A 12,970-nucleotide genomic window follows, 5' to 3' on the forward strand; every position below is an offset into this window, starting at 1 on the left:
CCTTTTCCTATCAAGTCTCATACCACAATAATATTTGGAAAAGCCTTGCAACTACCAGACGAGAATTATATTTATTCTGCATAAAAAGAGCTACAATAGTCAAAAGGCCAAATCCTGCCCCTTTCTACTTCGCTTTCTGCTTTTATCTTATAACTTTACTGAGAAAAGGGAGATTCAATGAGAAATGGAGATATGAAGGGAAGGACTCTTTATATGATGGATTTTAAGCCTCAAACCAAAGTAAAACCTTGAATCTTGTATATTTAAGTTGCATTTGAAGGTGGCCCTTAAGCTCCTATGCCTTTTAGATGTTTTTTATATGGACACTCAAGAATTCAATAAAACCATATCTATATCCTGTAAACCTTCAAAAAAAAAGGAGCAAAAAATATGCTCATTGTTTTACTTAGCTTTTTATTGCATCATTACGACACAGGATAGAACATAAAGACAGCATCACTGAGTAAGTCTTCAACTTCATTAAAATTAAGATTAATATCTTTTATGGAATTCTTTTGACACAATACACTTTCCCTTACGGAGTGCTAAGAAGGACTTTCTCTGGAACGCTGCAGTACATTGCCACCCGCTGCCCACAGACGGCTCTGCAGCTGAAAAACAACGAGTACAAAACAGCAACATTGAACACAACGCAACGTACAGCTACCGAGGAAGTGCAACTGACCCCGACTTTGGCACAATATTTATGGAAACACAGTTGTGAGCTTCTCCAAATGTCATGTTCATTCCTGAAACTCTAATTCACTCCCTTTCAAGTGCCTGTCTGCATTTTTTTCTTTTCTCTAGCTTTCTTAATGCTGGAGCTTTGTTCTTTCAAAGGAAAAGCCATATTCTTTCTCAGTGTTACGCATCTCAATTTATTAGGTTTGGTTTTCTAAAATTTGGATTCCAGTTTATTGTTTTAAAAGAATACATAAAATCATACATTTATAAATATATATATTATATCCTGCATATATAACATTGGTTTTCCTTTAGAATGGGAGGGCAGACTTCGCACTACATACTTCGTTGGTTTAGGCACAATGTTGCTCTTAGATTCTCTGAGCTGCTTCCTATCAGAACCTAAAAAAATACTTTTATAATCTTGTATCAAATCTTAAAGTTTTTTGCAAACACATGTATAAGAAAAAAATATTTTGTATTTCCCCCTCTAAGCTCACTACTACCCTTATAAAATATATGGCTTTTCATGTTCCACTTTATTTTAGTGTTTTTCAAAAGGCAGTGAAAAGAAGTACAACTTTACCCTTTAACAGCTTTTTTTTTAATATATATATATAAGCACAGAAACCAGCTTGTGCACTTTCTATAGAATTCCAATGCATATCATGGTAATGTAAGTGCAGTGATTTTTTTTTAAAAAGCAGTCACAATTGATTGACATCTGTATATGAAAACATAACATGATTATCATACAATACCCATTACAGAATATACAATCATCAAAACTGCAGATATATAAATACATTTTTAGCAACATCAAAGCAACAGTTTTATCTTATACACAGCATATGAATACAAAGTTGTTACACTAAAGTTTTCACCTTGTTTTTTCTCAAAAGCTTGCTGAAAAACAGGAACATACTGTAGTTACAAATTAACTGCTTGACAGTGCTGTTGAGAAATTAAAGTGAACGAAGTTTTAAAAAAGTATATGCAATTGAGTTGGTATAAAACAAACAAGCCCCCCCCGTTTTCCAATGTCACCATTGTTTTCCTATGAGACAGAGGCATGGGTACGAGCGGCAGCTCCACAGTCAGATCATACAAGGGTTTCTGGGAGGGAATCAGGGTTATCAGCTGATAACAGCTCCCAGATCTGCCACCTCTCCCTCTGCCACTCATTCCAGTCCGCCTCTGAAACACTTTTACTGTTCTGGCTGTGAGGTGCTGTGGAATAGCTGTGACCCGCTTGTGTGTGCGGGGCCGGCTGCTCCTGCCTGGAGGTGGCCTGGTCAGGGGCTCTGCCTGGGGGCCCTCCAGCTGCCCTCAGCCCCGAACTTTTTTCTGGGCGTTGAAGTCTCCAGAAAGAGTGCAGCGTTGAAGAAACACTAGAGCTTGTTTTTGCTGGGCCTGGGTAAGGGGGTGGCGGCCGCTCTTTCCCGTAGGAGGGCTTGGCTGCGCTTTGCAAACAGCCCGCGCTCGAGTCGCGCTCGCTGAGGTCCTCCGCACTGCTTAAAGTCAAGCGCTGCTCCGACTTGGAGTGGGACAGCTCCGAACTCCTGCAGCCGCCTTCTCTGTGGGGGTGACTGCACAGCCGAGACGCCACGGGCTGGAGCTGGCACTCGGGAATGGCAGCTGTCGTCTGGCTCCTCCGCATCACCTGCCTGCCACCGTCCGGTTCCGAGGAGCTGCCCTGCCATCGTGGGGAACACGGGGCGAGGTTCCCCTGGGAAAGGGAGCACTGTCCGGGGCGCAGCGAGCTGCTTTCATAAATGTTCCCGTATGAACCTGGGGGTGGAATCAGAAACATAACATGAGGCTGCAGAGCCATCCATGCGGGATTTAACAAGCCACTGCTTTTCCCTTGTATCACATGGCAGAAGAGGGATGGGGGCTGAGACAGGCTGGGAAAGTTGGGGCTATTCAGCCTGGAGAAGAGAAGATTGCACAGAAACCTCATAGCACCTTTCAGTATCAGGAGAGGGCTGACAAGGAAACCAGAGAGGGACTCTTCATCAGGAACTGTTGTGATAGCACAAGGAGTAACAGGTACAAATTGAAAGAGGGGAAATTCAGGTTAGATATGAGGAAGAAATTTTTACTGTCAAGGTGGTTAAACACTGGAAGAGGTTGCTCAGAGAGACGGGGATGCCCCAACCAGTGTTCAAGGTCAGGCTGGATAAGGCCTTGAGCAACCCAGTTTAGATGGAAGCGTCCCTGTTCAAGGGAGGGGGGTTAGGATTAGATATCTTTAAGGTCCCTTCCAACCCTTATCAATTTATCATTCTGTGATTCTGTAAATCCCAGAAAAATTTAAAAGTATTTCTTGAAGCAATTTTAAAATAACTTTTTAAATTATATTTGATAGTTTGAAATGTTTTTTTCTGTATTTCACTGAATACAGAGAAGTATAACCACTGTGCTCCTCTGTATTCTACTGAAGAGTCACCATTTAAAAATCCAGCTCTGGACAATGTGAATTCTCCTACTAGTTTCACTGTGATTTCTTGAAAACAAGGAATTGGTTTTTTCTTTGCCAGATTTGGGCTTTAAAATTGAGAAATTACTGACCTGTGATTACTGGATCTTTGCAGCCACTTTTCAGCGTTGAATGCCAAGTGCCCCAGATATCAAAATGATCTTCAGAAACATCTAAACAGCAATAAGAGCAGGAAAAAGATGAATAATCAATCCTCTTAAAGACATTATTTAGAAATACACAAATAGAACAGTAATGCATCAGAGTCATTAACATCCAGTGGCACCTTCACTGTGTACCTAACACAACACCTGGAGTACTGTGTACAGTTCTGGTGACCCCAACATAAGGACATGGAAAGCATGGAAATCCAGAGGAAACCTATGAAGCTGGTAAGAGGACTGGAGCACCTTGTCTACGAATACAGGCTGAGGAAATTTGAGCTGCCCAGCCTGGAGAAGAGAAAATTGTATGGAGACCTTGTAACAGCCTTCCAGCATCTGAACAGGGCCGACAGGGAAGCCAATAAGGGACTCTCCATCAGGAACTGTAGTGATAGCACAAGCAGTAATGGGTGCAAATTGAAAGTGGGGCAATTCAGGTTAGATACCAGGAAGAATTTTTTTTACTGTGAGGGTGGTGAGGCACTGGAACAGGTTGCCCAGGAAGGCTTTGGATGCCCCAAGCCTGGCAGTGTCCAAGGCCAGGCTGGGTAAGGCCTTGAGCAATCTGATCTAACGGGAGGTGTCCCTGCCCATGGTAGGGGGGGTTGGGACTGATGATCTTTAGGGTGCATTATATGATTGACATTGTATGATTCTGTGTATTTGCTCACAGCTACTTGTTTCAAGATCAGATCCTGCAATGGATTCAGTGAGCTCTGTATGGGCAGGATGCCTGAGTTTGCTAAGTCCTTAAGTCCTCTGCCTCACTGCAGTCAGAGAAATTGCACAAGAACAGGGGGTTTGGTCCACAAAAGGTAGTTTCTGGCAAAGCTCCCTCAGGCAGCTGCAGCCCTAGGGGTCACCATAAGGCATGCTTTATCAACCCAAGGAAGCTGCCACTCTTACCCAGAAATGCAGCCACAGAACAAAGATTTAATGAAATGCTGGGTTATAAACAGTTTAATGCCTTTTTCTGATTCCACTAGTCAATAGAGGAGCTTCCTAATTTGTCCTGGTCCAGTATCATTGTGATGCATATTAAAATCCAAAAGATGGTTCATACAATAAAACTTAATGTAATTTCCTGTTCATAACTTAATAGAAATCCGACCAAATTCTTAAACGTGTTCAGAGATTTAGATGTTGAATACAGAAGATAAATTCCAATTGGCATTTATAAAGCATATAATTGAGATATTAGTCTAAATCCCATTAAGTCCAAAGGGAATTAAGTGCCTAGGCAGTACATCTGAAAATATACCTCTGAAATTAAAACCTCTGAAATTAAGAGGTTTTAAAAATACCACCAGTTATGTGCATCCCTAAGCACTGAAAGTCCTTAGAGTTTGGCTCACTAAGTAAAAAATTTCATGGATGAAAGTTTTTTAATATATATATTTTTATAGGAAAAGCATCTTGAAGTGCTGGTGAGCTATTAGTTTAAACCAAAGAAATCATTCAGGTATGCACTCCACAAGTAGCTATGGGAATAATGGATCCCTGCACTAGTATTGCTCGCTGTGTAATTGGTTGCAGATGTAAAGCTGTGCAGCTCAGCTAGGTTTTCCAGTGAGAGGGTGTTGAGCTCATTCTCTACAACTAGAGAAAGTTTGTGCCTAAAATCTTAAAATCTCAGCTTTTTCCAAAGAGTGAACCATAACCTTGTAGGTATTACGGTCCCATGGATCAGGACTAGACTTTGCCATGCTGTCACAGACAGGCTGAAAAACTGGATATACATAGTTCTATTTTCCTAAATAATATCTCCAAGTTTTGAGAAGTGCCATACCATGAGCATCCCTGACAGCTGGCTGAGCTAATGAGAAGGACTCAGCACAAATCCTTTGGGCTCAACAAAAAAAAAAGGATATTGGTCTGTCATTTATTATAAGCTTATTTACACTATTGCTTCTCAAATCCTGGTAGCTGATAATACAAATCTGGCAGTGTTCAATTATTTCAGGAGTCTCCGTCAGCCACTGAGGAGGAGGAGGAGCACAAGCAGGATGCACTATACCTTTTCCAGCCTGTGATGCAGAAGAATTCTCCTTTGGCTTAGTTTGCAAGTGTCCAACCAGCGTGTACTGCTCAGGTACCTTGTACAGCTTATCTGGGCTGTGGGCAACTTCTTCTGGCATTGCCACCAGCGAGCGCTCAGACAGCACCGGGGAGTTGTTGTCGTAAGGGGACACATCACCACTGGAAGCTTTGTTGGAGTCTGTGGAAGAATGTCTTTCTCCTGTGGAGTAGGAACCTTCTGACCGCAGTATCTCAGGGCTCCTGAGAAATTTTGATAAACAAACTACTGTTAATAAAAAAAAAAAATGCTTCATGTTCACAGTTACAGGTGCAGTTTGGCATCAAGGCCAGGATGGATGGGGCTCTGAACAATCTGGTCTAGTGAAAGATGTTTGGAACTAGATTACTTTTAAGGTCCCTTCCAACCCAACCATCCTATGATTCTATGATCATACAGATAAAATCAAACACACGAGAATGGTCACAGCTGCTGAAATGAAAACGCTTCAGAAACAGTTATTGATATTGAGATGGATTTTCCATGAGTAAAACTTTTGCCATGAAGTGGCCAGCAGAGGCCACTCAAAATCAAAAGATGTTGCTGTCAAGAAAGAAAACAACAAAAACCCACACAACTGTACGGTAAACCAGAGCAAACTAAGCAGTTAATAAATTCCTTATGTTACCTTGACAATGTAGCTTGTGGCAACAATAAAACTGAAGGCATGATAGGGAAGATTAGTTTGATGCTAAGCAGTATGCTAAAAAAATTCTTGTATTCTGAAGTTTTACATAGAGAAATCAAGCACTCAGCTTGCCTGTCAAACTAGAAGAATGATCCTCTTATAGAGACATAAAAAAGTAAATATTCTACAGGGGACAAACAGACGTATTTACTGTATTATGACTGGGGCATCAAACAACTGGTTCCACTGATACCTTCTACAACTTCTTTTACCTTTTCACCTTCACACCCCCAACAACATGAACTGCCTTTAATTCTGCCAAGAAAAGGCAAACACAGCTCCCACCTAAGTACAGCCAAAGGTCAGAGAGACAATTTTTGAAATGTGCTGAGAACATTGATGGAGATTTCTTGAACTGTCACAGTTTGCCATGCAGGTGGGAGGCAGGCTGTGAGTCACTGAATATCCACAAAGAACATGTAGAACTACTCTGTAAATAAACATCACTTTTTTTTCCCCTGTTGTTCCTTGCTAACTCATATTTCTATTACTCATTTTTCATTTCTCTGCACCTCTGTTTCATAAATGTTTAACTTTTGCCTGAGTCAAACACTCCTTTCAGCAACCTCTCTTTAATATCTTTTGTAATTCAATGTGATACAACAGAGGCTCATCCCTGCAAATGTCTGAAAATGATCAGCCCTTTTCATAGTCAAATCCAAAGACAGCTTGAACATAGTGAGCAGCCAAAACTCATTTCTCGCTATGGAACAGTGACCCTCTTTCCAGAAAAATAAAATAAAACTGAAGAAAAAAATAAAGAAAACACACAGCCAATCACAGCACAATAAATATTAATACAGAAATAATGGCAAAACACCACTTTCGAGCTGTTGGTTTTTTCCCAGCTGATTTACATATCGCATGTCCCAAAAAATGAAATATATACAATCAACAGCATGATTATTATGCTATTGAATATTCCTATTATTTTCCAGTATGAAAGCAACCATAATGGGCTGCAAATTAATTAAATAATGTTACTCCTCAGTAACTCCCAGAGACAAAACCATCACTGGAGTTAAACTCAGGCAAGCTCAAGAAACAGAGCTGCCATTTGGCAAAGTTGCTCTGTCACAAGCTTCCCAGAGAAGCATGGTAATGCTGGGGAATCATTTAAAAAAAAAAAAAAAAGCCTCAATTACATAACTTCTCAACTACATTTCTAATCTGAACATAAATCCAGTGTAAATTAATCTATAAACAGACACACACTGAGGAACTATAGTTTTGTCAGTATGTGTAATTCTATCACAAACCTTTTTTCTCATTTTTTGTGACTTGCTTCTTTCTTTCTGTCCTCCTAAGTCCTAAAAATCCTTGTGCAGTGATATGAGATTTAAGCAATGTCTTGGGATTTTCAGAAGAACTAGAAGGACCTCTTAGAAAATGGGAGAAATGTTGGTATCTGCAGGTTTCCTATGACCAAATGTCCTTTTTTCCCAGCCTTCTAGATTGAATGTCATCCAAACAGTAAGATTTATTGCATGTAAGTCTTTGCAGCATCAAAACCATCAAAACTGTGCTGCACAGGGTGAGGACAGAGGTAAAAAAGCACGTAGCCATGGCAAGGTAACACAAGGAATACGGGAAATGGAAATGAAAGAATGTGGGAACATAAACTTGAGCTTTGTGAAACACTGATTTCATGTCTTACCTTGAATGATCTGTTATAGTCTACCTCTTCTCAAGACAGAACTCCTGCTAAAAATTTTTCTGAATGGAAACTTTAAAGTCTTTGGAAAGATTCAAACATTCAATTGCTAAACTGATTTACAGTTTTGGCTGATAAGTCCATACTATTTTTTATATACATATATAATATCACTTTCAAATTTGTTCAAGCAAAATAGCTTTAAAAATCAAAGGAGCTGCTGTAGACTGTGTCAATCTTACTACAAGAAACCATCAAAATGGATTAAATACTTAAAAGCAGGAAACTGAACTCATACATTTGCAGCTTTACTTCACAAACAAAATAAAACAACTTGCAAGAAGACTTTGGTTTGCTTCTTCGCGAATAAAGAAAAAATTTTCACAAACCCCTTAAAATGAAAGTTTTGTATCTGTTTGCTTTACTGTTTGAGTTCACTAGGAAATGGATGTTTACTACAATTCAAAATTTTTCTTCCTGTGGACAGTGAGATTCTCTACCCACTCACCGGGGAGAAACTAAATTGGAAGGCAAACATAAATACGGTGTAAGATACCCACTCCTCATCTGCAATAAATGAGGAAGGGCAGATTATTGTCCCCACAAGGAATAACAGATGATTATGTGCAATCAAGTGTGAGGAATGGGAAGGCAGGTAAAGTATTTTTCAGGGACTACAAAGTATGTTAAGGAAAAGATTTTAAAAGTGGGTAAGTACCAATGGAAAGATTTGAAAGCAGCAGAAGGAACCTATGCCACATGAATTTAAAAATGCAATTTCAGATTCCAAAACAACAGGCATCTTTCTGTGAATTGATGCTGTCCACCAGAGTCCAGTTGCATGGGTGAACTGGAAATGCATTAATCACAATAATTGCTTCTACTGAGGATATTCCTACTTTTCCACTAGCATCAAGGTTATCAAAACAGGAAATCCCTTTCTGTTTCTGGCAGAAACTCTCTTCTGTTGTAACTTAAAGCTTCTGAGTGGGAAAACAATTACGCCTTCAAGAGGCAAATCATATGGAGTGAGATGGCTTGGCAGCACATAGTACTGATTTCCACACTTATTTGAGTAACACAGGTGCTACCAACAAGGCAGATTACTGTGGGATTGTGATGAGGCTGCTGCTGTAACAGGGTAGAGGACTCAATGTTTCAAGGAGCTTCTGCAGCTTTAAAAACTGCATTTACACATACTGGATGACCTGCTGTAGGGCTTCATCTTTGTGTCACAGATCAGGATGGATTAAAACTCATCATCATAATCCAAAAACATCCAAAAATGCCGTAACTTTGAAACTCATTTACTCTGAAAGGACTACTAACCATGATAAACATTAAAGAACCATAAGAAATAGATTTTATTTTTTGTTAGTTTAAAGATGCTTCATCTTACAGCTGTAAACCCAAATTCCATTGTCATCAAGCCAACATACAAAAAATTGGGAAGTCACCCACAAAAGCACACTTCACAATTGATGCCATTTGTAATTAGCACTTTATCATGAACAACTCCCATAAATTCCCTGACACACTGTTCATAATGCTTAGCTCTTAAGGGAACTGAAAGATGAAGAACATCTGATTTGTCCTCCTCTGGGGAGAAAATGAGATTGTGTTTTCTGTGTTAGATCAGAGCCAAGAAAGCATTTATAATGACAGCAAGAGCAGAAATGTGAGGGCAATTGCAGAACAGGACCACCTTCAAAACAATTAATATGACATTAAAGTCTCAAAGTTGATTCTATACTCTATGCAGTCAACTAGCTCTTCTGATGAAGACTCATGAATATATAAAGTTTTTTGTTCCACAGATCCACATTTGTATTTTGAGTATGTGACCAGGCAATTTCCAATAATAAAAACATATTTTGGAGGCTCATTTTTATGAAATCAAGACAAACATCTCCTTGTAGTCTGCTGTCTCACATTTCTTATAGAAAAAATAAGCAACATATTTGTAGCCTCAAAATTGAGATTATGTTGTGAAATACATTAATCTCTTAAGAGCATCACACTCCTAGCAATAACACTAAGCAACACTCTTTCTAATTGCCTGGAATATCTTAACCAGTAAGTTGCAACCACGGTGAAAACATATCTCATTAACACTAAAAGTAAATCACTTACATGACAGCAAAGCAGAAAAAAATGACAGTAATTTTTTTCTTATCAGTGATTTTTCATCTGCCCATTACTGACAACACAATAAATTACTACTACTGTAGCTATAAGCTCCTGTTTGGCTTCAGAACATTTCCTTACAAAATGCCTTTTGTCAGTTGTGACCAGCTTTTCACAAAAGCTGCATTTTCTCCTGTAGGTGTGCATGCTGGCTAAGAGTAAGGAAGTTCAAGGAAAAGTCAATTAAGGAATCAGGATCTAACAATTACCTGTTACATCCACAATGATTTGTGACTAACTTATGCACAATTGCTCTGTGTAGTCACATGTGAGATACAATTTGATGTCTTTTTGTTATACAGACAGTGAAATCCTGCATGAAGCTTTTATTAGCTTGAGTTAGAAATTATATGATCATTCCAAACTAAGGGCTGAAAGGAAAAAGTCTCAACACATTACCTTATGTCATACGATTTATAGTGTCAGTCCTAACTGTAGTCTTGGCTTCTGGCAAGTGTGAAACAAGTCTAAAAGACAGCTTATGTACCTCTAACTGTCCTGCACTTACTGTGATCTAAATATAAATATGGTTACTTGTCAATCAGACAAACTAGCTGAAATTACTTCACACACAGAAAATTACCCCAAATCAGATGATCTGTGATAATTTTCTACTTCATGTGGTTAAGTTAGCAAACTAATAAAATCCTTCACAACTCAATATATACTGCATATATTTTTGTTTCCAAATTTTATAGTTAAAGAAAGCTTTTTCCTGAAGATGTTAGTTACACTATTCCTTGTATACCTCTCCCTTTGAAGCCAGGCACACTACTACATTACCTCCAACTATACAATGTTAAGAGGGAGAGAAAAAAAATCATAGCTGATTATACAAATTCAATTTTAATTATATTCTGAATGCGCTAGGCACTTTCCACAAACATAGGAAGACAAAGTCCAATACGTCCCAGAGAGTTCAGAATCTAGAAACCCTCTTAAAAATTACTTAAAGCAAGTCTGTCAAATTTTGTGATTTTTGGGTCTGCCACATTGGGATTTACTAGAATAAAGACAATGACTGTGTGGTCCCATAAGAAAGCCAGGAATCTGTTAATCTGAACGTACAAACTCACAGCATTAAGGCACAAGGGTGCAGGTAAATATACACCATCCGCAAGAATGTATTATGTATCATAACTGCTATTGTGACCAGTGTGATTTTTTTTCTCTTCAGATCCTTCACAAAGCATACAATTAAATAATATCCAAAGTCTCCATAGGGCTGCTGTTGTGGCAGCTGGCTTGTTCACAATGTCCCACATGTATAGGATAGGTAAAGAATGACAGAGTGGTCAAGCAGCTCGCTGTGGCGGTGTTAAGGCACTCTAGGGTGTGTTTCAAGGATAGTGGAATACATGCTTCCTGTTACTGAAGACTACAATAAACCCAAGACACAAACCAGCAGATGACTAAAAAACATCCTGTCAGATAATAGTGCACTGAATATTTTTATGTACATGTCATTCTGTTCTCTGCAGCAGAATACAATCTTTCCTCTGAATCAGGGAAACAAGTTTTGTCTCTAGAAAATGCTGTACAAGAGTCATAATTTCTTTGGCAGAGTCTGTGTAATAGGGAGGATATTTCTACTCCACTGTAGAGAGTGCAGAAGAGCTGTGGAAAACTAGAACCTTTTGGACACTTCCAGTGGGAGATAGAAATTCCCAGAGGAAAAAGGGATGATGAAAAAACAGATTACTCACGATGACTGGGAAGCTTTCCTCCTCAGCAAATAGTCTACAACATCTGGGTCAGTCTCTAATAAGCTAATAAGCACTTCATTCTGTAAATCAGGGGAAACCTATGAAGACATAAAAGAATACTTAGTTGGAGGTTAATATCCTTTCATATACATTAATTTTGGTGCTATGCTTAATCTAAATGAACAAGTACAAGTACATTTACAGGAAGTATTTAAATATTCAGAAGCTTTCACTTAAAAGAGAAATTTCATATAAGAACAGATGAAGTAGGACTGAAGATCACTTTGTACAATGTTCAGTGCTGATTACTGTTGAACAACTGGTAGGTATCCAGTTGGTTATTATATCTGGAAGTAACAGTGGGATTACTTATGTATCAAAATCTCAAAAGCTCCAGTATAAGCCCTTCAAAGATCTGAGGACATTTACCAATCTCCATCTCTGCCTCTCCAACCACTCTGACCAACAGGCTCAGTGAGAATTTATGTCACCTTCTTTGGAGTTTGGTCTTCTGATTTGCTAACTTTCTCTTTGCACTTTCTATGGGTATGAACCTTCAAAACCTTTGATAGCTTCAGATGCTGCAGGATCTGCAGCAACATCTCCTGGGCAAGTAGCAGAAATGGCACTCCAAAACCTGCACAAGTAAACTTTGTGTTTCCACCTGCACTTTACATGAGTCTTATCAATCTTCAAGTGAGGATTTGTCTGCTTTGTCCGCATTACAGTGGAACGTTCAACACAAATTTCAAAACACTGAAACAGATTAAACCATTCAAGAACAGCCCAGGTTCACTCCTGACACATGGAAGTCAATGTAAGACAATCTCAGCAAGGGGTCATCAGCTGGGCAATATATGTTTCTGGATGCGATCTGTCAGAGCCTGAATCTCTTCAGCTTCAAGTCACACTTCATGGACCATTTGTTCTCCCTGACATTTCCTGGGAAATAGGAATAGAATTACCAACATGTTCCCCAGAGGACTATCCCATTCTGGGAAGTATTTAGGGAGTCTAGTTACATAAAAGGCATATTTCTCAAAATAAGGAAATAATTAGAAAATAAATGAAGATATGCATAATTTAATTCAAACTGATCCAAAATCTCTATGAAAAACTTGTGTGACCACGTACTCACTTTTAATATTGTTTTCAGTCTCTGAACCGGAAAAATATCTTACTGATGGTCACTGATACACTAGTCTCTAAACAAATTATTTTTAATAGGAATATAATTTTTAGAAACCTGGTATCCTGTAACTTCTCCATTTAGACAGCCTTTCTGTACACTAGAAGAAACTCCACATAAAGTTTCATGGTAAAAAAAA

General features: G+C 38.9%; 1 protein-coding gene across 10 annotated transcripts in view; it reads right to left on the reverse strand.

Annotated features, from left to right (window-relative positions):
• Positions 1-397: 397 nt before the first annotated feature.
• Positions 398-12,970, reverse strand: part of ARHGAP6 (Rho GTPase activating protein 6) — a 316,178-nt gene continuing 303,605 nt past the window's right edge. For all 10 annotated transcript variants that reach the window (XM_038132422.1, XM_038132485.1, XM_038132501.1 and 7 more), the window contains 4 exons: positions 11,643-11,740; positions 5,348-5,610; positions 3,259-3,339; positions 398-2,475 (listed from right to left, as the gene is read on the reverse strand). In XM_038132422.1, the coding sequence (XP_037988350.1) occupies positions 1,787-2,475; positions 3,259-3,339; positions 5,348-5,610; positions 11,643-11,740 (1,131 nt within the window). In that variant the 3' untranslated portion in view covers positions 398-1,786. The remainder of the gene's footprint in view (positions 2,476-3,258; positions 3,340-5,347; positions 5,611-11,642; positions 11,741-12,970) is intronic.

The sequence above is a fragment of the Motacilla alba genome, chromosome 1, assembly GCF_015832195.1.
Source record: "Motacilla alba alba isolate MOTALB_02 chromosome 1, Motacilla_alba_V1.0_pri, whole genome shotgun sequence".
NCBI lineage: Eukaryota > Metazoa > Chordata > Aves > Passeriformes > Motacillidae > Motacilla > Motacilla alba.